The 22,363-nt window shown below is 50.9% G+C and overlaps 1 protein-coding gene across 10 annotated transcripts; it reads left to right on the top strand.

Annotated features, from left to right (window-relative positions):
• Positions 1-9,570: 9,570 nt before the first annotated feature.
• Positions 9,571-21,709, top strand: MIEF1 (mitochondrial elongation factor 1). Of its 10 annotated transcripts, XM_057742337.1 has the most exons (8): positions 10,055-10,404; positions 11,502-11,637; positions 11,782-11,856; positions 15,623-15,754; positions 17,399-17,549; positions 18,480-18,657; positions 18,859-19,121; positions 19,633-21,709. In XM_057742337.1, exons 4-8 carry the CDS (start codon positions 15,660-15,662, stop codon positions 20,437-20,439), a joined length of 1,494 nt encoding a protein of 497 aa, XP_057598320.1. In that variant the 5' UTR covers positions 10,055-10,404; positions 11,502-11,637; positions 11,782-11,856; positions 15,623-15,659; the 3' UTR covers positions 20,440-21,709. The 10 variants fall into 10 exon arrangements, 7 of the variants coding, with proteins under 7 accessions (XP_057598319.1, XP_057598318.1, XP_057598320.1 ...); XM_057742336.1 differs by lacking the exons at positions 10,055-10,404; positions 15,623-15,754 and adding an exon at positions 9,571-9,681 and having other exon boundaries at positions 11,782-11,842; XM_057742335.1 differs by lacking the exon at positions 15,623-15,754 and having other exon boundaries at positions 10,030-10,404; positions 11,782-11,842.
• The last annotated feature ends 654 nt before the right edge of the window (positions 21,710-22,363 follow it).

Raw genomic sequence — 22,363 nt, 5'->3', positions numbered from 1 at the left:
ATGCCGCAACTAAGGAGTCTGCTTGTTGCAACCAAATAAATAAATGAATAAATAAATATAAAAAAAAGCATTCGAACTCATCTAATGGAACCCGTCGCTATTCTGTGAGTTTGTACACACTATTCTCTCTGTCTAGAAGCCTCTGTCCCCATGTTCACCCAACTTTCTTACTCTTTCGGCTCCACTCCAGTGTCAGGGTCTCCACACCCAGGTTAGCCGCTGATCTACTGGGCTCCCCTTCTGCCTGAATGTCTCCAACGACACCCTTTCTTTTTTTTTTTTTTTTAATATTTTTAATAAATTTATTTATTTATTTTTGGCTGCATTGGGTCTTCATTGCTGTGCGCGGCCTTTCTCTAGTTGTAGTGAGTGCGGGCTACTCTTTGTTGCAGTGCATGGGCATCTCACTGCAGTGGCTTCTCTTGTGGAGCACGGGCTCTAGGCACGCGGGTTTCAGTAGTTGTGGCTCACAGGCTCAGCAGCTGTGGCTCGCGGGCTTAGTTGCTCCTTGGCATGTGGGGTCTTCCCAGACCAGGGATCGAACCCATGTCCCCTGCATTGGCAGGCAGATTCTTAACCACTGTGCCAGCAGGGAAGTCCTCGATGCCCTTTCCACACGGCCTTAGAATTGCCTGCTTTTGTGTTTGTCTCCCAGAAACAGTTCCTGGCACAACTCACGGGCTATCAGCGGGATGAATGACTAGAAAACTCAACACCGCTAAACATGGAGGCGCCAGGATCTGAACCTGGGACTGTCTCCCATGCCGTCTGACACCCCACTTCCCTGACCCCCTGCTCCTTGGTCACCCCACACCGCCAGCCCGCGGGCTGGGGTTCTGTCACAGACACACTCCCTGCCCACCCGAGGGCAATAGGTATTCTACAGCCCAAACTTCCTCCTCTGCAGGGTTTGCCCGCAGGACCGGCTGCCCCCCAGTTATCCGCCCAGCCTGGCCCAGACTTGCCACTTCTATTGAATATCACACCGGATCAGTCTCCATGGCATGATTAGAACCTCCGGGCTGTCATGCCAGGCTGCCTCTCTGAAGACCCAGCCTGCCTCACACCAGGCCCCTGTTAGGACGCTCTGCCTTCTAAACGGTCACAGGGGACAAAGCCAGTCCTCATCCACGTGACTGTCCATCAAAGAGGCAAAAATAACAATCCTCTCTGTTCCTTGATCTGCTCTGCCCATCACTCCCTTGCCCTTTCAGGAATGGGACTTCTAGACTTTCTGCCATTTGGTTCTACAAACATTGGTCAAGTCCTAGGGTGTAGGTTGGGAGTGGGAGGAACAAGACACGACATTCTTGAGATTTGTAGGAGGCAGGGAATTTCCTGATTCATCCGTTCCGACTAATGTGACCACTTCCTGGGACAGAAGGCTCTGCCAGGGTGGGGGTGGGGGGCTCAATTCAATAAAACTTTCAGAGAGGCCTCTTGATCTTTAGCATCTGAAGCAATCCGACGAGTGCGCTTAGGAGGCACTTTTGTTTTTTGCAAATCCCATTCAGTTCTCAGGAAGCCCCCACCACCAAGGCAATCAGGCACCTGACCCTGATCCATGACCATCAGTCCTCTGGTCTGACGCCCACTGTCTCACCACCATATCTGGGCCACTACTTGCCTTTCAACTCGACCCTCCGTTCAGTGACTGGCTGCTGTGTGACAGCCCCCGAGGAAGATACAGAAATGGACAAGACACATTTTCTGCCTTCCAGGAGCTCAGAATCAATTGGGAGTAGACCAGGGTTTCCCAGCCTCAGGACTACTGACACGGAGGGCCAGATCATTCTTTGGTGGGGGGTGGGGGGGCAGGGGCTGGCCTGTGCATTGCAGTGTTTAACATCATCCCTGAGCTCTACCCGCTAGACGCCAGGAGAAGCCACTCCCCCAGGGCTGACAACCAAACATGTCTCCAGGCATCGTTAACTGTCCCAGGGTAAGGACCCCTGCAGCAGGAAAACCCGACCACTGAGCACCCGCTGCGTCCACGCCAGGCCCTTTGCCTGCATGACCTCCTGTAATCTGAATGGTATTCGGGTGGGGGGAGGGGTTCCTCCCACGTTCCAGCCTGCGAGACTGTAGGTGGGGAGCCTAGGATTTAGGGAGATTAAGGGTAGAAATTGCTCAAAGGCAACACAGCTCCCAGCTGGGATTTAGGACCAAGGCTCCACCAGCCTTCTCATGGTGCAGCGCTGCCTCCTGGTGGGAGAGCCAGGCATGCCCGTGACCCGCGGTGCTCACTTCCCTCTCGCCTTTTCTTCCTTTCTTCCTTCTCACTGGACGCCGCCCAGCATGTGAGGCAGATTATACAAACACAGGCCACAGAATGGAAGAGCAAATGTATAAAAATTCGAACCGCGGAAAATAACGATAAAAGAAAACCGATCCTAGGAAATAACCTCAAATGCTGAAAGCAGTGCTGGGGGAGTGTCAAAGGGCTGAAGGCAGACAGGGGAAAGGGATCCTCTTCTCCCCTTTTAGAGAGGAAATGAAGATTCCAAAACTTGCGTGGGAGGTATTGGGGATCTGAGGAGGAACGCTGGTGGAGGACACACCGCTGGGGCATCTGTCTTGTCTGCGTAGCAGAGCTGGGCCTCCCCTTTGGGTCCCCAGCACTCTGCCCAGGGCGTGGCCGCGCTCACTGAATCCTCGCTTAATGGCACTGACCGGAGACGCACGTAGTAACTCATGCTTCCTTGGGGGACGTGTCTCCCAGGCCTCTAATTGGTGTTGTATTAGTAGTAGATGTTGCTCTCTGCCCCTCCGGCGTGTCCCCAAACAGTCGGGCACCAAGCACTCAATTATTGGCCTTGCCATATGCCCCATACAGGCTTTTGTGCAAAATTGGGGAGGGCATCTCTTCCTCAAGACATTTTACTTCCATCTATTGGAAAATTGCCTTAATGTACTGATTTCATTAGAATGAGAGTGGCTTCTGCTCATACAGAAATGTCATAAGAAACATACAGCTCTACAAGGTCTAAGATGTGAAAGGTGCTCCTTGGATGTGGTGTCCTTGTGCAGTGTATAACCTGAACAACCACACCCAGCAGCCTTGTCTCTACATTCTATAGCTGATTCTATTACCATCCCTTCCCAACATAAAAATAGTCTATAGCTCCCCATCACCTTCAGTGCCATGTCAAAATTCCTGATGTAGCTCCAGGGAGACTTGGAGGAGGGCACACTGACCCCGAAGTTGGAAAATGTAAAGTTGTCACAATATTCTGAAGACCTGGAGATAGGGTGCTCAAATACACACAGGAATTTAATATATGATACAGGTGGCACTGGGGGAAAGAAGGATTATTTCATAAATATCTGACGGTTAGAAAAAAAGACTAATTACAATGCCTCCCTCACTCCTTACACCAAAGTGAATTCCAGATGAATACACCACAGATATAAAAAGTTTTAAAAGTACAATTTGGCCAGGCTTTTCTGTCTCTGGGTGTCTGTACGGTCGCACACGCGTGCGTGTGTGTGTGTGCGCGCACGTATGTGGTGGGGCCAGTAGGGGGTGTTGAGCTGGATAAACTCTCAGGTCTAACAGCTGTGACAGCTGCCGTTCATTCATTTCACCCCAACTCTAAGCCCAGCTACCTCAGCCCACCACACCCATCTGCCTCCTGCAACACTTTCTCCTTGGCTGGAATATTCTGGAACTCCTAGCAGGTGGGTGTGGGAGCCCTGCAGGTCCCAGCACCCCTTGGGAGCCCACCTCCCAGGCTGCACCCAGGGCTTTGGCTTTGGTTCCTTTCCTGGGCTGTGGAGGTATTTACCTTGGACTTGCGCACAGCTATGCTGTTTTGGTTTCCTCGTTCTATATGTTTTAAGGGGAAGATATGTCAGCGAGGGTACTCCTCCTGACTCTGGTGACAGTCAGGCTTTCTCTCCAAATCCCTTTCCTTCCCATATCTGATGAGAAATTCTCACAAAGTCTTGGCAGAGTCAGCAGACTACAGGAGCCCCATGGGTCATGTAAATGCATGAATACCCATGGAGGATACAATAGGGAGCAGTGAGGACTGGGGTGCGCTGGAGAGCTCATACTCTGTCCAAAGGTGGTGGCTGCTCCTCACCACAGGTGGGGAGCCCAGATCTTCTAAATATTTAAGCAGACTTGGAAAGCTGTCTTTTATAATTGTTTGCATTTTACAAAGTTTTTTGTGGGGCAAGGAGAACACTTCTTTGTCCAGTCCAGCACGTGGACCTCCAGTTTGGCCCTTGAGGAGGTGTAAGCTATAATCAGCCTGAGTGGTGCTGCCACATCTGTAAAATGGGTACATTGATATGCAGCCCTCGCAGGCTGTAGTAGTGATCCATGGGGACGAAGGATGTAAACGGAAACCAGCTAACATTCATTGAGCGACTGCTCTGGCCTGGGCACTGTACTCATTCTTCCTGTCCTTCTCCTAAGTCCTAAAACTCCCAGAGGTGCACAGGTGGGAAGTGGGGAGCTGGGATCTGGGCTCTGAGCCCACATACCTGCTGCCCCTGGCCCCCCACTCCTGCTGCCTGCCAAAGGGAGGTATTCAGTGAACAAGACTACATTTCCTTCATCCATTTCAACACCACTTGGCACAATGTGGGCAGCAAAGATTTCACAGGACAACGGGGGAACCTCACTCCTGTCCAGGGATATCAGGGTTTAGTCTGGTGAGCACAGGACTGATGACATCTGAAGACAGCAAACCCCATTAAGAAGGGGTCGGCTCTCTGAGAATGATTTCCAGGTCCCCGGCCACTCACATCCCGGAGCCTCACTGACCTGGTTGGTTACAGCCAACATCTCCATTATTCCAGGTAATGAGTGTCTACACCTTCACTCCCACCCTGAGTCCCCCTGGGAGGGCTGAGGAAGGTTGGAGGGCTGGACTGAACCTTCTATCTTGTCATCCAATGGCAATTTCCCTCCACTTCAGAGCAACAAGCACTTACAGAGGGTCTCAATTTTATAGGCACCCGCCAGGGCAAAATAAAGGGAATGAGACTAGAAAGACTCAGGCCGCAGGGTTCTCTCTCTCTCTGCCTTCTTAGGGAAGCCTGGGGCCGCCCTGCGCCGCTTCTCCCGCAGGTAAAGGGCACCTGGCCCGCTCTCACTCTCTCCTCTGCTCCTCTGTGACATCACTGCTGTGAGGGCTTACTCTCTGGCATTTTCAGCTTCTCTCCCTCTACTGGCTCCTTCCCTCCCCTGGTTGAGGCTAGAGCGAGTACCAGCCAACCCCAAGCCCAAGCCCGCCCAAACCAACCTGCTTTTCTTCCCCTCTAACTGTCCTCTTATCTTGCTCTTTCCCTTCTCAGCAAAATCACAGTTTCTCTCTCTACTTTCCATTTACTCTTCAGCCCCTGGGCCTCTGCCCCACCTCTCACTGAGCCAGTGAGTCAGAGGCCAGCTCCTAAAAGGAGAAGGATGATATGGGACTCGCTGGGACGCTGGCCTCTGTGACCACACTCTGCTCCCCTCAAGCCTGTGGGATACCCCTGTCTTCTGACTGGTCCTCTCCAGCATCATGTGCTTCTGATCGGTGTCCTCGGGGCTGCCCCTCCTTGTCTTCTTCCTCCACCCTTGTCCCAAGTGACTTCATCTAGCCCGTGGATGACTCAGAGCTCTAGACCTGACTTCAGATCCTAGTCCAGCCGCTTGGAACTCTTCAAGATCTGTCTCCTTGGATGCAACTGGGACAATGACAGTCTTATTCTCACAGGACTCTGATGGGGGCTGGGGCTTGGTGCGTGCTAGCCTTGGCACAGGGGGAGAGCTCAGGAACTGTTCACTCTTGGTGTCCATTGATGACTCCCTCGAGGGACACCACAGTGGCCTGGGGACGGATCTCCCCAAGGTCTCAGCCTGCCCATCCCGTCATACCAGGTAGAGCCCTGAGATCTTGGCACCATGAATGCACGTGGGTGTCGGACGCCTGCCTCACTGCCCCACCTCCATTTCCATGGAGCTTGGGGTGGGGGGGCAGGGAGGACACTTGTGAGTCTGGAAATAAAGAGAAGACCTGAAGAGTAAGAAGAGTCCGGGGGTGCTGATCTGAAGGGTAGACCCCTAGGGACCTCCCTCCTTCCCTCCTAAAAATAATGTTCTCTAGAATAGGAGGGTCAGGAGAGAGATAGAGGGTCCCCTGGTCTTCCAGCTGGGAATGTCACCAATTAGATTTATTTGGGTCACAAAATTATTTCTTTAAAGAGCAAAGTAGGGCAGCCTTGAAGAGTGGAAAGAACACACATTTTTGGAGTAAGACAGACCTGGGGTCCACATCAAGCTTCTCAGTGGCCTGACTCAGTGTCTTAGAGAAATGCCTGAACCTTTCTCTGCTTTGGTTTTCATCATCAGGATAATTATGCCAACCAAACAGGGACGCTGGGATTAGATGTGATACCACATTTGTAAAGCGCTCAGTCCAGTGTCTGGCACACAAGAGATGCTTAATAAGGCAGCTGTAGCGGCTGCTGCTCTCCCAGTGTGAGTGTTTTTCCCACACCAAGCCAGCCCAGGGGGAATGGCACCTAAGATCCCTGGTGCCACAAGCATTATTGCTCCTAAATCTTTTCTTCCTCAAGGCCCCCATCCAGGCTCCTCCCTTTCCTAGAGGTTCCAGGGGTTCGTGGTCTCCCCAGTATTGATGGGGCTCCTTATGCCATGGGGAGTCTTCCTTTACCTGAGTGGGGACCTTAGGGCCCTGGAAAACTGCCTTCTTTTAGCAATTTGGAAAGCCTGGAAGATGCTCCTGAATAGGTTGGTACAGGGGTGCAGCAGGGCAATTGTTCAGGCAGGAGCCCAAAGCCATGGTTGACCCTTCTGTCTCATCCCCACATCAGCAAATTCTGTGGCTCTACCTCTGAATACTTCCTGGATCTGAGCACTCCCCTCCACACTGCCACCCCCTGGTCTGAGCCCCTGTCTTCTCACCTCTGGGGCTTTGCAGCAGCCTCTTGACCAGTCTCCCTGCTTTAGCCCTTGCATCCTTCTGCCAGTCTCAAGCCAGACTGATCCTGTGAAAATGGAAGTCAGGGGACCCTTTTCCTGAAGATGGCGCCAGAAGTGAAGAAGGAAGCCCGGCCCTCCCAAAGCTGAAGCCAAAGCAAAGACTTTGAATGCCGAGAAGACAGTGCTGAAATGCACCCACAGACATACACACAAAAGAAGAGCCACGTGTCACCCACCTTCCTGAGGACCAAGGCACCGTGGCTCCAACTGCAGCCTGAATATTCTCGGAAGTGTGCCCCCAAGAGAAACAAGCTTGACCACTATGCCAACACCACATTCCCCAGGCCACTGAGTCCGCCATGAAGAAGATAGAAAACAGCAACACAGGAGTGTTCATTGTGGAGGTCAAGGCCATCAACGTGTGCATCAGACAGGCTGGGAAGATGCTTTTATGACATCACGTAGCTAAGGCCAACACCCTGATGGGGTCTGATGGAGAGAAGAAGGCATATGTTCAACTGGCCCTGACTATGATGCCTTGGGTGGTGCCAACAAAACTGGGATTGTCTAAACTGAGTCCAGCTGGCTAATTCTAGATATACATTTTTTCGCCATAAACAAACAAACAAACAAATGGAAGTCAGATCCATCAATCCTTTGCTCCAAACCCTCTGGTGGCTCCTGTCCCAGATGGTCTCCCCTCCCCTGCCCCCGATAAGGAGCCCCGTCCTGCCTCTTCCCCAGCCCCTGCTCGTGTTGTGTTCACTCTATTCCCCACGCACTGGCCTCTTTCCTGCTGCCCCTAGGACAGCCTAGCCTGAGGGCCCATCGGAGGGCCAACACTTGCAATGCCCTTCCCTCACGTCCTACTCAGGTCCCCTTACCAGACACATCACCTCCTCTTACATCAGCCCCCGCTAGAAGATGAGGACGACCTCTCTGTTGCCTGCAATGCCTGGGGCAGTGCTTTGCACAGTAGAGACCCCAAACAAGGATTCGTGCAAGAATAAATGCATGGTGGGCAACGGCTTTTGAGAGTGTCCACCCCTTCCTGCTAGATGCCTTTTGATCCTCACAGAAGCTGAGAGGGGCTGAGAGGGGTTAGGCAAGCTGTTGGAGGGCAGGCAGCTGTCTTGAAGTGGTGAAGCTGGATCTGGGCTGGTTGGGCCTGATTCCAAAGCCTGCCTTTTCCCCCTCCCCCTCTGAAATCTGAGCTGGGCGAAGCAGGAAGAGGCTTACAGATTCCAAAGCACATGGCTCCTGGCCTCAAATCTGGTGAGAGACAGAAGCTAATGGAGAAATTAAAAAACAGTGCCTAGCAAATAACAGGTGCCAATAAACACGCTTCATTTTTGAAGGAGCAAAGCCCTAATAGCATGTAGACATTTCTGTGGGGCCCAAAGGAGACACCTAAGTGTGTTGGGTGAGGGGCGAGGAAGGGGCTGGAAAAGACTTTTTTTTTTTAAGAATTATATTGAGGGACTTCCCTGGTGGCACAATGGTTAAGAATCCACCTGCCAATGCAGGGGACATGGGTTCAATCCCTGGTCTGGGAAGATCCCACGTGCCGAGGAGCAACTAAGCCCGTGTGCCACAACTACTGAGCCTGCACTCTGGAGCCCGCAAGCCACAACTATTGAACCCGAGTGTTGCAACTACTGAAGCCCATGTGCCTAGAGCCTGTGCTCCGCAACAAGAGAAGCCACTGCACTGAGAAGCCCGTGCACCACAATGAAGAGTAGCCCCTGCTCTCCCCAACTAGAGAAAGACCACGCACAGCAATGAAGACCCAACGCAGCCAATAAATAATTAAAAAAAATTAAAAAAGAATTTTATTGAGATATAATTGACATAAATAAACAGCATATATTTAAGGTGTACAATTTGATTTTTTTTCTTATTAGTAATGTATATATGGTAATCCCAATCTCCCAATTCATTCCACATCAGCACCTCTCCCCCTTCCTCCTCTTGTGTCTCTATTTCTGCCTTGCAAACTGGTTGATCTGTACCATTTTTCTAGGTTCCGCATATATGTGTTAATACACGATATTTGTTTTTCTCCTTCTGACTTACTTCACTCTGTATGACACTCTCTAGGTTGGAAAAGACTTCCAGAGAGGACATTTGAGGTGGACCTTGAAAGGTAGGTCTTTGCCAGGGGAGCAGGAACAGCATGGAGGGATGAAAAGAAAGCGATCTGAGGAAATGGAAGAGCTTTAAATGCCACGATAGCGAATATTGTTAGTATTAAACCTCCCGCAGGGACCCCCATGGCTCCAGCCCCAAGTCAGCTGACAGTGCTGGGGCCTGAAGGCTACAGAGCTGACAAGGGCTTGGGGGACCACCCCCCACAACGGCTACTTCCTGCATTCCCCCACTCTGCCCACCCACGACCACCTCTCCGCGGCCCTCCCGATGGGCGGGGCCCGAGTGGCCTCGGCCGGCCCGTCCCTAGGTGACGTCACGTACGGAGGCGGGGCTCCGGGCTGTGGGGCGGAGCCGAGTGAGGGGCGTGGCCTGACGCGGCTCCTGGTCCCACCCCGAGAGAGGCCTAGGCCAGGAAGACCGGAAGTCCTCCCGCCTACGCCTGCCTCCAGGCGCCCTTCGGTCCCACCCCTCAGCTCCGTACGCAAGGTCGTGTCCCGGAAGTGAAGGGGCCATGTTGGTGGGTGACCCCAGGAGCGGTACCGGGCGAGAGGCGAGTCCTGAGGAGCGGAAGTGCGCGCGGTCCGCAGGTGAGTGAGGGGTTGAGTGAGGGCCGGGGTCGGAGGTGGCCACGCCTTCTCTCAGGGCCACTGTCTGGGCCGCCCATCTGGCCCGGGCTACCGGCCTGACCGTCGGGGGTCTCGCCCCAGCTCGCCCTGGGTTTTCCCCTGGAAGCCGCTCCGGGGCCCCACCCCAGCCTCCGGAGCCCTCCCGGGGCCCCCGAGGCGGCCTGCCCCAGCCTCCGGGTCTCTCTTCCCCGGCTCGGTGCGACGCCCCCCAGGGTCGGGGGAGGACCTGAGGACCCTCCGGGACCCAGACGGCCACGCGCCGATCGACCTTGTAGTAACGGCCCCCGCGTGACAGTCGCCTCCTACTTTATAAAGCACTTTTCCTGGTGGTTTATGGATTCATCTCTCCCACTCCGGGAGGCCCTTGGGGCCGAGGGGCGCTCTTCTACAGTTGAGGAAAAAGGGAGAGGGACCGTGACTTGCTCAGGCTCGCACAGCAAGTTAGTAAGGCCGGGGGCTGATGGCTAGCTGACTTGGGCCCAAAGTCCAGACCTTTTTACCAGTCAAATACCTTTCCCCTCTCAGTCTCATTTCTTTATTTCAGAAAGAGGGGTGATCATTTTTTCCATACAGGTTCGTTGTGAGGGTTCCCTCTTTCCTTCAGCTTGTTTTTTGAGCCCTTGGTATGTGCCAGGTGCTGTGCGGTGAAAAGTTTGTAAACCACCTATAAGTGCTGTACACATGGTAAGATCCCAGCAATTGGTAGTTATCATGACACAAGCAAGTCAGGGTTGAGGGTCAGGAGTGCACCCCCGCCATTAGAGCTGGGTGCCTGAGGGCAAGTTTCTTCCCTCTGGGAGCATCGGTTTCGTCCACTTAAAATGGGGATACTGATGACACTGGGATGGTAGATGGAATGAGATGAGTTGTCACGTGGGACCTGCTTAGCCCACGTGTGCTGTATAGTAAACACTCAATAAGCTGTAACGCTTACTGTTATGAAACCTGACTGCTTCATAAGTTCCTCGGTTTAAATGTGATAATGGATGACAAAGCACTCTACAAATGGTAACACTCTGGTTGTGTAAGGCTTTGTAGTTACTGAAGGAAGATGGTGGCAGTTTATGTGTAATTGATTCTTATATTTATTGAGCACTGGGGTTAATAATTGCTGTCCCTGATAGACTGCTTAGTATATGCTGAGTGCTATTCACATATATTTATATATGTTAATTCACTTAATCCTCCTACCAACTATATGGAAAATACAATTTTAATCTAAGGTAAACCCAGAGAGGTTAAGGAACTTGCCCAAGATAATCAGCTCGTAAGTGGTGGTGCCAGGATTCAAGTATGACTGAGACCCCTTGTCTTCAACCACTCTAGACCACCCCTTGTGGTGAAGTTCTGTTTCAGGTGCTTTATATGAGATATTTCAGGGCAATTCTCAAAATAACCCTATGTGGTAAGTACTATTAGCATGTAGTACATGGCAATATATAAATGTAGATAGCATTATCTGTATTTTACAAGTGAGGAAGCTGATGCTCAGAGAGGTTATGTACTTTGCCCGAAGTCATATAGCAGGTGGGGGCAGAGCCAAGGTTCAAGCCCAGACAGTCCAGCTTCCAAGCCCTGGCCTTTCAACATAAACTGGTAGTTTCCTAGGAGCAGTCGGTAGGCTGGGATCTAGTCCTAGCCCTGCCACTAAGGCATAGTGTGACCTTGTGGGGGCCATCCTCTGAGACCTAGATTAAGAACTAGTGAATGAGATAGTCTCTGTAGGCCCTTTTATCGTTAATTCTGATTCTAGGCTTCTCTTTCTTCCCTTCTGTGTATAGCTTGACGTCCAGCTCCGTCTGTCCCCCATGGCCCCATGGAGCCGAGAGGCGGTGCTGAGTCTCTACCGGGCTCTGCTGCGCCAAGGCCGAGAGCTTCGCTACACTGATCGAGACTTCTACCTTGCCTCCATCCGCCGTGAGTTCCGGAAAAATCAGAAACTAGAGGATCCTGAGGCCCGGGAGAGGCAGCTGGAAAAGGGCCTGGTCTTCCTCCATAGCAAACTGGGAGGGATTATTTAGGATCCTCTCCTTTTCCCTCCCCTCCTACTTCCAAGGGAAGGAGGACAAGGTGCCTTCCATAGACACACCTGCCTCTCTCCTGCCTCCACCTCACAGATGCGGTAAGAAGCCTCAGGTAGGTAGGCCCTTGTTCCTCTAGGTTTCATTTTTTCTGATGCAGGGGACCAGGAGAGGGAGAACCTTTCCTTTTAGTGACCAAAGTCCTTTAGTTATAAATCAGTGGAGGAAATACAAACATATTAACAGAAGTATGTTTCTTTATTGAGGGAAAAAAAAGGGCCCTAAGCTTCAAGCCCCACCTGGATACCATTTTGTTTCATAGAACATTTTACATATGAAAATGCTAGAAAAGACATTGGTCAAAACTATTAGAGCGCAGTTCTAGGCTGGCTTATTCTTCGGTGGATTCACTTCTCTTGAAGGCAAGATCACGTTCCCCCAAACATCAGTATACTCTGTTGCAACAGTCTTTAAAGCAAGCATAGCGTCTAGACCCCGGAGGACGGTGCCTTCCTGGCACTGCTGCTAACAACTGCGGGATTTAGGGCAAATGGCTAAATCTGTCTAGGCCTCCATTTCCTCATTTGTAAAATAATAGCAGCTACCTCTTCAGCTTATTGCAAGAATTAAATGAGACAATGTGGGAATTCCCTGGTGGTCCAGTGGTTAGGACTCTGTGCGGGAATTCTCTGATTGTCCAGTGGTTAAGACTCTGCGCTTTCACTGCCAAGGAGCCCGGTTTGATCCCTGGTTGGGGACTAAGGTCCCACAGGCCGCGTGGCATGGCCAAAAAAACCAAAAGGGACGGTGCACACACAGTACTTGGCCAGTGGTATGTTAGCTCTATTTACTTTCTATGCCAGTGTTATCAGCAAGTCCCACTGCAACCTAATGATTGTATGTAATTCAGCAGCTTTCCCAGAGGGCCTTCTCTGGCTCTGGCGTTCTGGCAGCTCTGAGGTAGAGATGGATAATGCGGCCCATCAAGGGATGGGTGTCATGTGAGGGTCAGTGGGAGGTGATTCCAGCGTGAGCAGCTCTGTTCTAGAGATTGGGTGAAGAGCTCAGAGACAGGGATGAGGCCAAAATGGTGCTGTGGGGGCCAGATGGTGGTGGAGGAATCGCAGGTGGCTGTAGAAAAGAGGACATGTGAGCTCTGCCTCAGGTGAGGAATAGAAGCTTGCCAGGCAGATGGGCAAGAATAAGCAAGTATGAAGGTGAAGGCCGCGTTTGGTAGTCTGGAAACTTGAGTCTGGAGTAGCTTGAATGGTCCACCTGTAAGGCAAGTGGCCAGAGTTGAGGCTGGGCCAGGTCTGGAAGGACATCGAATCCTCTGTTGAGGAGGTCGTGATATCTGATTGTGGGGGACCATCACAGCTTTGTCAGCAGGGGAATGTCATGGAGGAGGGATGGTGGCAGTGGCAGCATGGAGAATACATTGGTGAGGGATACTAGTGGCAGCAAATCTGACCAGATGAGATGGAGGGACTGAGGCGGTGGGGTGGCTGTACATTAAATACACTATGTGCGGCAGTGGACTTCACCAAGTGGAAACTGGCTGCAGCAGGGGGAGAGAGAAGAATGAAAGGTTGCCGTGAGGTGTAAGGCCTGCCAGCTGGGTGGAGGGTGCTGTTTTTAACGGGGAAAGAGGAGGAGGAGCCTTGTGAAATAAACGGCTTTGGGTTCTCCTCAGCTGCTCGGGTTGATTGGCACGTGGCCTGTGAGAGTAAAAGGCCAGGCAGGAGACGGTGCCCACGAGGGCCGGCCTGCCTGCCCAGGGCAAGTGGAAGTGAATACTGAAGGCTTTGTGTTCCTAGTCTATTTTCACTGTGAGTTGGGTTACACGTTGCTGCCACCTCCTCCTCCAAAAAAAAAAAAAGCCACAGAATTAGTAGCTCATTCATGCAGTAGATATTTACTATGTGTCAAATACTGCTGGCCCTGGGGACACAGCAGTGAATGAGCCAAAATGCCCCCAGGAAGCGTATGGCCCAGTGGTTAGTGGAGAAGGGATATGTACAAGGTGGGGCTACAGGCTGCTTGGGACCCCTGTAAACTACTCCCCAGCACCGTGAGCTCTAGGTTCAGCTCTTGGCTGTACAACTTACTGACATAGTGACCTTGGGCCAGTTACTTAACCTCTGCCTCAGTTTTTTCATCTATAAGTTGGCGATAACAGTGTGACTGATCTCATGGGATTGTTGTGAGGATCAAGGGAGCTAATAGGTGTAATATACCCAACACGTGGTACACACTCTATATGCTAGCTCTTCTCATGTGTACTCAAGCCAGGTAATGTTTATTTTAGGTGGTATGCCATTTTCAAGTAAAATAAGTTGGAGTCTTCGTAGTTCTGTGCTGTCATCCTGGGAAGCTACAGGGCCCCCATTACTCGTCATCGCCACTGTATTGTGGTGATGAGTATTTCTATCCCCATTTCTGTATCTAAGGAGACAGGTTAAACACCTTGTCTGAAATGTTCGCAGAGTTCACATTCTCCATCCTCAGCCCTGCTCAGCAGGTCAGTGTTCCTCCTCCTCTTTCTCTTATTTTTTAAAATAGTTTAACCATTTGTAAGTGTACAGTTCAGTGGTGTTAAGAATGTTCATATTGTCGTGTAAGAGATCTCCGGGACTTTTTCATCTTGTAAAACTGAAACTAAACCCATTGACCAGCAGGGCTCCTTCTTAATTGCACTGAGGAGCCAGGCCCCTGTCTCCTTGCCAGGCAGAGCTCCCGACTCCCACAGGCTCCCAGCTAGTGCAGCAGAGCCTGAGTGGAGGGTGTACCATGGATAAGTAGTTTCAACTGGAACAGACTGAGTTCAGTTTTAGAATAGAAACTCTGATCTTCCTGTGGGAGCTTGTGGATGTTCTCTCTTCTTCCAGGTCGCCAGGTCTTTGACATCACCTGGTCCTTGGATGAGGCAGGGAGTATATTGCACTAGAGTACAAAAGCCTTTTTCCCAGCCTGCTCAACTTAATAGTTTTGGTCTCAAGCCCAGGATAGCATCCGTGTGGGTTTCAGAGGCCATTCTGGCTCTGTCTCAGGTAAAATGTAACTCATAGGACAGTCTGGATTGCTGACTGCCTTCTGGAAGTTGACCTTTTGTCCTGTAGATGGAAATCTTAAAAGACTTAATGATGGCCCACATGTGTAGAGTCCTTTTACAGTTTATAAAGTGTTCACATACAGTACTTCAGTACGTATGTTTTCCTCACTACAACCCTATGATTTAGGCCACGCAGGCATCATTATCCCCTTTACATAGCTGAGGGGTTAAGTAACTCCATTGAGGTCACCCAGCTAATTAGTCAGGGCTCAAAGGGCTCAAGATTTCCGACTCTAAAACCCAGGCCCTTTTCTATGAGGCCACCTCACTGCCTCATCCTCACCTGTCAGCAGGGGGACCAAGGACTAAATGGTCCAGCGAGGCTCCTTCCCGCTTCTGCACGGAGGGAGGATGTGCCCTTCTCGCTCTGCTGCATCACATGCAAGGATCATTTAGGGGGTGCTCCTCCCACCCTCATCCACTGGTTCTCCCAATTGTAAATACATCCCTGAAGGTTCTTTTGTTTTATTTATTTATTTACTAAAATTTATTTACTTATTTTATTTTTGGCTGTATGGGGTCTTTGTTGTTGCACGTGGGCTTTCTGTAGTCGTGAGCGGGGGCTACTCTTCATTGCGGTGCCCGGGCTTCTCATTGCAGTGGTTTCCCTCATTGTGGAGCATGGGCTACAGGCGCGCAGGCTTCAGTAGTTGTGGCTCATGGGCTCTAGAGCACAGGTTCAGTAGTTGTGGCACACGGGCTTAGTTGCTCTGCGGCATGTGGGATCTTCCCGGACCAGGGCTTGAACGCGTGTCCCCTGTCTTGGCAGGCGGATTCATAACCACTGCGCCACCAGAGAAGCCCGGATGTTTTGTTTTAAAAGAAATAAAACAGTGTTCATTGTTTTGTATGGGGAACTGTGTATGGTCAGCTTTGTCCTGATTGGATTACTATGCCTCAGGTGAGTTTATGTCCCATCTCTGCCTCAGTGGCCACTAGAGGGAGGATGACTAGAGTTCTTGCCTGACCCCACATATAAATACAGAGTTTCTCTCTTCTCCTCGGCCGTGATTGCTCTGTGCATTTGAAGCGGGAGTATATTTAATTTGGCCGAGTAGTCTCTCATTATGTCCATAAACCTGAAGCTCCTACTGACTGTAAAAGGTGGTGAAAAGAAAAATGCCAAGGTTGTGAACTCTAGTTAGGGGAAAAATAATTTTGGGCTTGACAGCGACTCTTAGTTACCTCAATTGCTGGAACAGGTAGAGTCAGAAATATTTCTCTCTCGTTGACAGGGCAGGCAAGGGGCATGAGATTTGAAGCTAGCAGTATGCAGTTGTAAGGGTATTAGAGAGACTGTTACTTCATGCTGGAAGATGCACCAGTGATCTTGTCTCTGTCCTCCCATTCTGGGTATCTTGGTGAATGGTAAACAACTGTCTTTCCCTATGTAGTTCCTGGTGTACGGGACACAGGAGGTAGAAGAGAGTAGCCGTGTTAAGAGCAGTGTTCAGATCGGAGCCACTTTGCATCCTTGATCTGGGTCGGGCCCAGGGCTCTAACTCCGTGGGAGATGGGCTTGTTGGGGGACTAGGGCACCTTTAGTCAGGATGGCCCCACATTGCCAGGGAGCACATGTGCTCACCTCGCTCGAGCGTGGTACGGAGGCCAGCCTCTGCAGTGCACCCATGAACTCCGCTTAGGTGACCAGATTTTTAGTTCATTTTCCCAGTGCACTTGAGCAGGTGGATTTCTTGTTTTCCTGTTAACAGCTGAGTCCACAGCGACCGTTGTGTGTATTCGGTCTGTCACAGTGCCGGGCTCACTTGAACTTCCGGTGGTCCCCCTGCACAATTTCCCCAGGAAACAGCATTCGTCAAGTGGGACTGTCCACAGAGTCCTTTTCTTCTTTGGACCTTTCTCACGTATGGACTTGTATCAATAGTTATGTCTCCCGGTGCCAGGGTATTTGGTCCATGCTATTATTGTTATTATTGCTTTTTTGCAGAAAGTACATAGAATAGACACAGTTCGATTTGGGTAAGGGGAAACATGACACAGTAGGAAAAGTGTCCTCCTAGGAGTTGAGAGTCCTGAGTTTTGCATATGGCTCTGTCATTCCTTTTCTCTGGGACCTCTGGCAAGTCACCTCCCTATGTGTGAAGTGATGGGATTAGATGGGCCTCCTCTAGTTAAATTAGACCCTCTTGGATCTAACTTTCCACAAGCAGTGGTTGAAGGATCAGAATGTGATCTGCATTATAAAGTTGGGAAGGGGTCCAGGGGATTGTATTGCGTGGGGGTGGGTACTTCACTCTGATACAAGAGAGGGCTGACAGTGAGCTTAATGCTCTCTACAATCTCAGTGATTGGTGGGGAGCTAGCGCGATCATTTCCTCCGCCCTGCATCCAGATAACATCAGGCGACACGATACCTTCCTCCTGACCCTAGAGCATGGAGTGCTAGAAACAGGAGGATTGGGTTCCCGGAACTCAGAGAGTACCCCAAACTCGTTGGGGACTGACCTGATGGGGGAGGGAGGAGGAGGGCTGGTTCTCGAGGTCCCAGGTGGTGACACGGGCTGTGTTCTGCCTTCATCCTCAGGCAAGCAATGGCAGGCGCTGGTGAGCGCAAAAGCAAGAAGGATGACAATGGCATCGGGACGGCCATTGATTTTGTGCTCTCCAATGCCCGGCTGGTGCTGGGGGTGGGTGGAGCAGCCATGCTGGGCATCGCTACACTGGCAGTTAAGCGGGTAAGTACACTCAGCCCGGGCCAGGGATTGGAGAGGTGGTGAGGCTGCCGAGTGGAGCTGACCTAGACTAAGACTTTGATCCTACTAATGGGAATGTAATGTGGTAATCTGGCGTTATTAGACGAGACCTTAAGAGAAGTAAGTAAATCTGCTTCTAGGACCCTCCTCACTCCCCACAAAGAAACTATCGGAGATACAAATAAAGAAGTTTATCCCAGTGAATGTAAAGTTGCAAATAACCAAAATAGCCTTCTTTGACTACCTTATTTAAAATAGCAGCACCCTCACCACACATATACTTCCTATTTCCCTTTCTTTCTGTTCCTAACACCTATGTCTGCATGCTGTAGCTTGTTTATTAGGTATTGCCTGTATCCCTCTACTAGATGGCATGCTGCATGAGGGCAGGGATTGGGTGTCTTTGGGTTCCTGCTTTATTCTACGCACCTAGAACGATGCCTGGCGCAGAGCAGCCATTCAGGGATGTATTTGTTAGGTAAATGGATCCGTGTTCAGCCTCACGGTGAATTTATAAGGCACAATGTTGTATAGTCAGAAATTGTACTAGAAAGTTCAGTGCTGATTCATTTTCAGTGATGGGGGAGTGATGAAATGATAAGTGAAAGAAAATCAGGTTTCAAAAGTGTATATATTGAGGACAACCCTGATTATATAAATGTTTATTTCTAGAAAGAAATATACCAAAATATTAACAGTTATCATTGGGTTGTGACCTTATGGATAAATCTGTTTCTTATTTATTTATATCATTTAGTATTTTCCTGAGATTTTCCACGTGGAGCAAAGTACTCCACAATCTAGAATAAAATGAAGTTATTGAAAAGCAGTAGTTGAACTCATTAAGGCAAAGCTGCTGGGAAGGAGAGAACCAGGAAAGGTCCATGTGCTGGGTCCTCTCTGCTGTTTCAGATGTACGATAGGGCGATCAGTGCCCCTACCAGCCCCACCCGCCTGAGCCATTCAGGGAAAAGGAGCTGGGAAGAACCGAACTGGATGGGCTCCCCTCGACTGCTTAACAAGGACATGAAGACAGGCCTAAGCAGGTCCCTACAGGCCCTCCCCACAGGCTCCTCGGCCTTTGACACAGGTGAGGAAGGCTGGCACCCCTTCTGGGACTGACCTCGGGGCTCTCAGTATTACGCGTGCATTCAACACATTCCTTAAGGACATCCGTGCCAGGCGCCATGCTAGCCTCTCGTGCCAAGCCCGTGTCCTCTCTGGGGCTGAGGCAGCTGTGGATGAGCAAGCACGGGAAGAGCTCACATGCCTCTCTCTCTTGCTTTGGCAGATACATTCTGCCCACCCCGGCCCAAGCCATTGGCCAAGAAGGGCCAGGTAGACTTGAAGAAGTCACGACTCCGCATGTCCCTGCAGGAGAAACTTCTTACTTACTACCGGAACCGGGCGGCCATCCCTGCTGGTGAGCAGGCTCGGGCCAAACAAGCTGCCGTGGACATATGTGCCGAGCTCCGGAGCTTCCTGCGGGCCAAGTTGCCTGACATGCCACTTCGGGATATGTACCTGAGTGGCAGCCTCTATGACGACCTGCAGGTAACCAGGGGATTCTCATGAAGGGCGGGGTTGTACTGACCAGGATGCTTCTCAATAGTGCTTTTGGTACAGGAGATCAGTGTTCCAGGCTCGCCAAAAAGATTAGTCTTATTGCTTCCGAATTCTGCACACTGCGGTAGCATTTGGAGATCCCTGCCTTTAACCCTGTTTTGTTTTTTAGTCACACTTAGAACTTCTAGGGAGCTGTCAGAGGCCTCCTCCTTCCTGTATTCTTGTCCCCATCTCTCCTTCCTGGCTTTCCCTTTTCTTGGGTTGTCAAGGCACGGGGGATGTCATGTGTACTTCTGTGTCCAGAGGCAACGTGGCGTGTGGAATGAGCACAGGCTCTAACGTCCGACAGATGTGGATTTAAATCCTCACTCTGTGAATTGATATGGTCATGTGAAAGAATTGTTAGTTTCCTTTTATGTTGGGGCGATACAAGATGGTGGGACCTGTGTCTCTTGAGCAGATGAAATCCCTCAAAACCTTTTTGATTCCGCTCCAACAGGTGGTGACAGCTGACCACATCCAACTCATCGTGCCCCTTGTGCTGGAGCAGAACCTGTGGTCGTGTATCCCCGGAGAGGACACCATCATGAACGTCCCTGGCTTCTTCCTGGTTCGCCGGGAGAACCCAGAGTATTTCCCTCGTGGCAGCAGTTACTGGGACCGCTGTGTCGTAGGGGGCTACCTGTCTCCAAAGACGGTGGCAGACACGTTCGAGAAGGTTGTGGCTGGCTCCATCAACTGGCCGGCCATCGGGTCCCTCTTGGACTATGTGATTCGACCGGCACCACCCCCAGAGGCTCTGACTCTAGAAGTGCAGTATGAGCTCGACAAGCATCTTGTCATTGACTTCCTGCCATCAGTGACCCTTGGTGACACTGTCTTGGTGGCCAAACCACACCGGCTAGCCCAGTACGACAACCTGTGGCGGCTGAGCCTGCGTCCCGCCGAGACGGCACGCCTGCGGGCTCTGGACCAGGCTGACTTGGGCTGCCGCTCTCTGTGCCTCAAGATCCTCAAGGCCATATGCAAGTCCACCCCGGCCCTGGGCCACCTCACTGCCAGCCAGCTCACCAACGTCATCCTCCACTTGGCCCAGGAGGAGGCTGACTGGTCTCCAGATGTGCTGGCCGACCGATTCCTACAGGCCTTGAGGGGACTCATCAACTATTTAGAGGCTGGAGTTCTGCCCAGTGCCCTAAACCCCAAGGTGAACTTATTTGCAGAGCTCACCCCTGAGGAAATAGATGAATTGGGATACACTCTCTACTGCTCACTGTCTGAGCCGGAGGTGCTGCTGCAGACGTAGGGCAGGTGAAGGCCAGACTAGGTGTCGGGCAGTCAGGCCCTGGATTCTCCGTTAGAAACACGTGGCTACGTAGTTGGTGCCTCACAGGGTCCCTAGGTGCCTCCTGTCCTGCTGGTCATCGCCCTGGTCACTTCATGCTGATTAGAAAGACACCACTGTCTCCTCCTTTCTCACCAACCCTTTCTATTTTTGTTACCAAACACTGTGCTCCCTACTCTTCCCCGCCCCCTTGCTCCAGGCTGGTTTTTCTTGAATGAATTGAGATGGTGGAGCACTGGCCTGAGCTGTGGGGACCACTTGGTGTTTTGCATTTTGGCCCAGGTCTGCTGTGTCTGCCCTGCACCTGCCCCTTTTCTCTTTTTCCGCCCATTGATGTTGCCTTGTAGTTGACTGTCACTGAAGTTAGGATTGCATATTTCAAACTGAACTCTGCAGAGAGCGCCCAGACAGTATTTAGGGTTTCTAGGGGTAAAGCTGGTGGAAAAGCTGGTCTTTGACCCAGGTTCCTGGAAAAGAAGCCCATTCCTGCCCCCCCACCCCCCCAACTCATATCCCTAAGTGTTGAGACAGTCTCTCATGGAAACACTGTTACTGTCGCACAGGGGAGTGAGGGCTCAAGATAAACTGGATACAATGTCGTTAAGAGATTGTGTTTCTTAGTGGCCACTGGTTAGAGTGCAGAGTAGGGGAACCTGGAGGTGGTAGAGAGGGTCAGTGTGCCTGATGTCTGTGCCTCATCTGTAGCTGGTCCAGCCCAGCGCCACTGTGTGCAGGAGTCTGACAAAGACCCTGGAGGGAAGGGGCTGTTGGTTGCCCCTTTCCTCACTGTATTGCCAATTAGGACAAGGCCTTCAAGGACACAGTCTTAGTGCTAGAGGTTGACAGGCAGCTGAATGTCAGTGACCATGTTTCTCCCCCCATCAGGCCTTGTCTTTCCGGGATGTTGCCTTAGGACAAGAACAGGCCCAACAGCCTTGGCTCCCTAGTGTCTCCCATAGGAACCTGATGAGGGTGTTTGCTGAACTCTCCAGGCACCTCCAGAGGCCAAAGGGCAGGCAGACATGCACAGACCTCTCCCCCGTCCTGTCTCTCACCCAGCACCCGGGGAGATTGGTGCTACCTAGGAAGAGAGCACATGGCTAAAACACATATGAGAGGGAGGTGGGTACTTCCCATGTTCCTTCGTGTTTCCCGCTGCTAAAATTGCACTATTTATTGCAATGTAAAAAGTATCCTGAGGGAGGAGGAATGTGTAATATACAATGGTAGTGCATCTTCTTGTTCTGTGTTGTTTTTTTTTTTTCGTATTTGTGGCAAGAGGGTAATGATGGTTCTGTTTCTAATCTGCCCATCCAGTATTTGGTTCTTCTCCCATCAAATCCTATCACTATTTTTATTCTTACTACCTCTCCATCAGTGAGATTCTGGTGAAGCTCTCTGCAGCTGTCTCATTCCTTCCCAGTGACAGCAACATGAAATGACTCTTTAAATAGCATCGAAATTTCAGCTTCCCTTTGAATTTAAGGTAGAGAATCCTGTTCCCTTTTTTGTCATGGATTAGGAGGTTGAGAGCTAGGGTTAACCTTGGTTATATTTGGAGACTCTTCCTGCCTCTTCTCTCATACACGTGCAAGGTTCCCTAAAATGGTTCAGTTGTTTCATTTGTATGAAGACATTGAGAGAGAATGAAAAATATAAAGCCCAAAACCCAGAGAGAGATTCTCCATCCTGGCTGTTCATCAGAATCAAATTGGAGTTTAAAACACTCCATATGCCTGAGTGCTACCCTGGGTGATTGGTATAGAGGGTGTGGGGTGGAGCCTGGCACTGATGGTAGCGATGTGCCCATCTGGTATCATCAGAAGGAAGGGAGAGAGGAGGACTGAAAGTATTGGAAAAGCATAGGTTTGTCTTCATTCAGATA

This window comes from Hippopotamus amphibius, chromosome 7 (assembly GCF_030028045.1).
Source record: "Hippopotamus amphibius kiboko isolate mHipAmp2 chromosome 7, mHipAmp2.hap2, whole genome shotgun sequence".
Classification (NCBI taxonomy): Eukaryota; Metazoa; Chordata; class Mammalia; order Artiodactyla; family Hippopotamidae; genus Hippopotamus; species Hippopotamus amphibius.
This window is presented reverse-complemented; position numbering and strand designations above follow the sequence as displayed.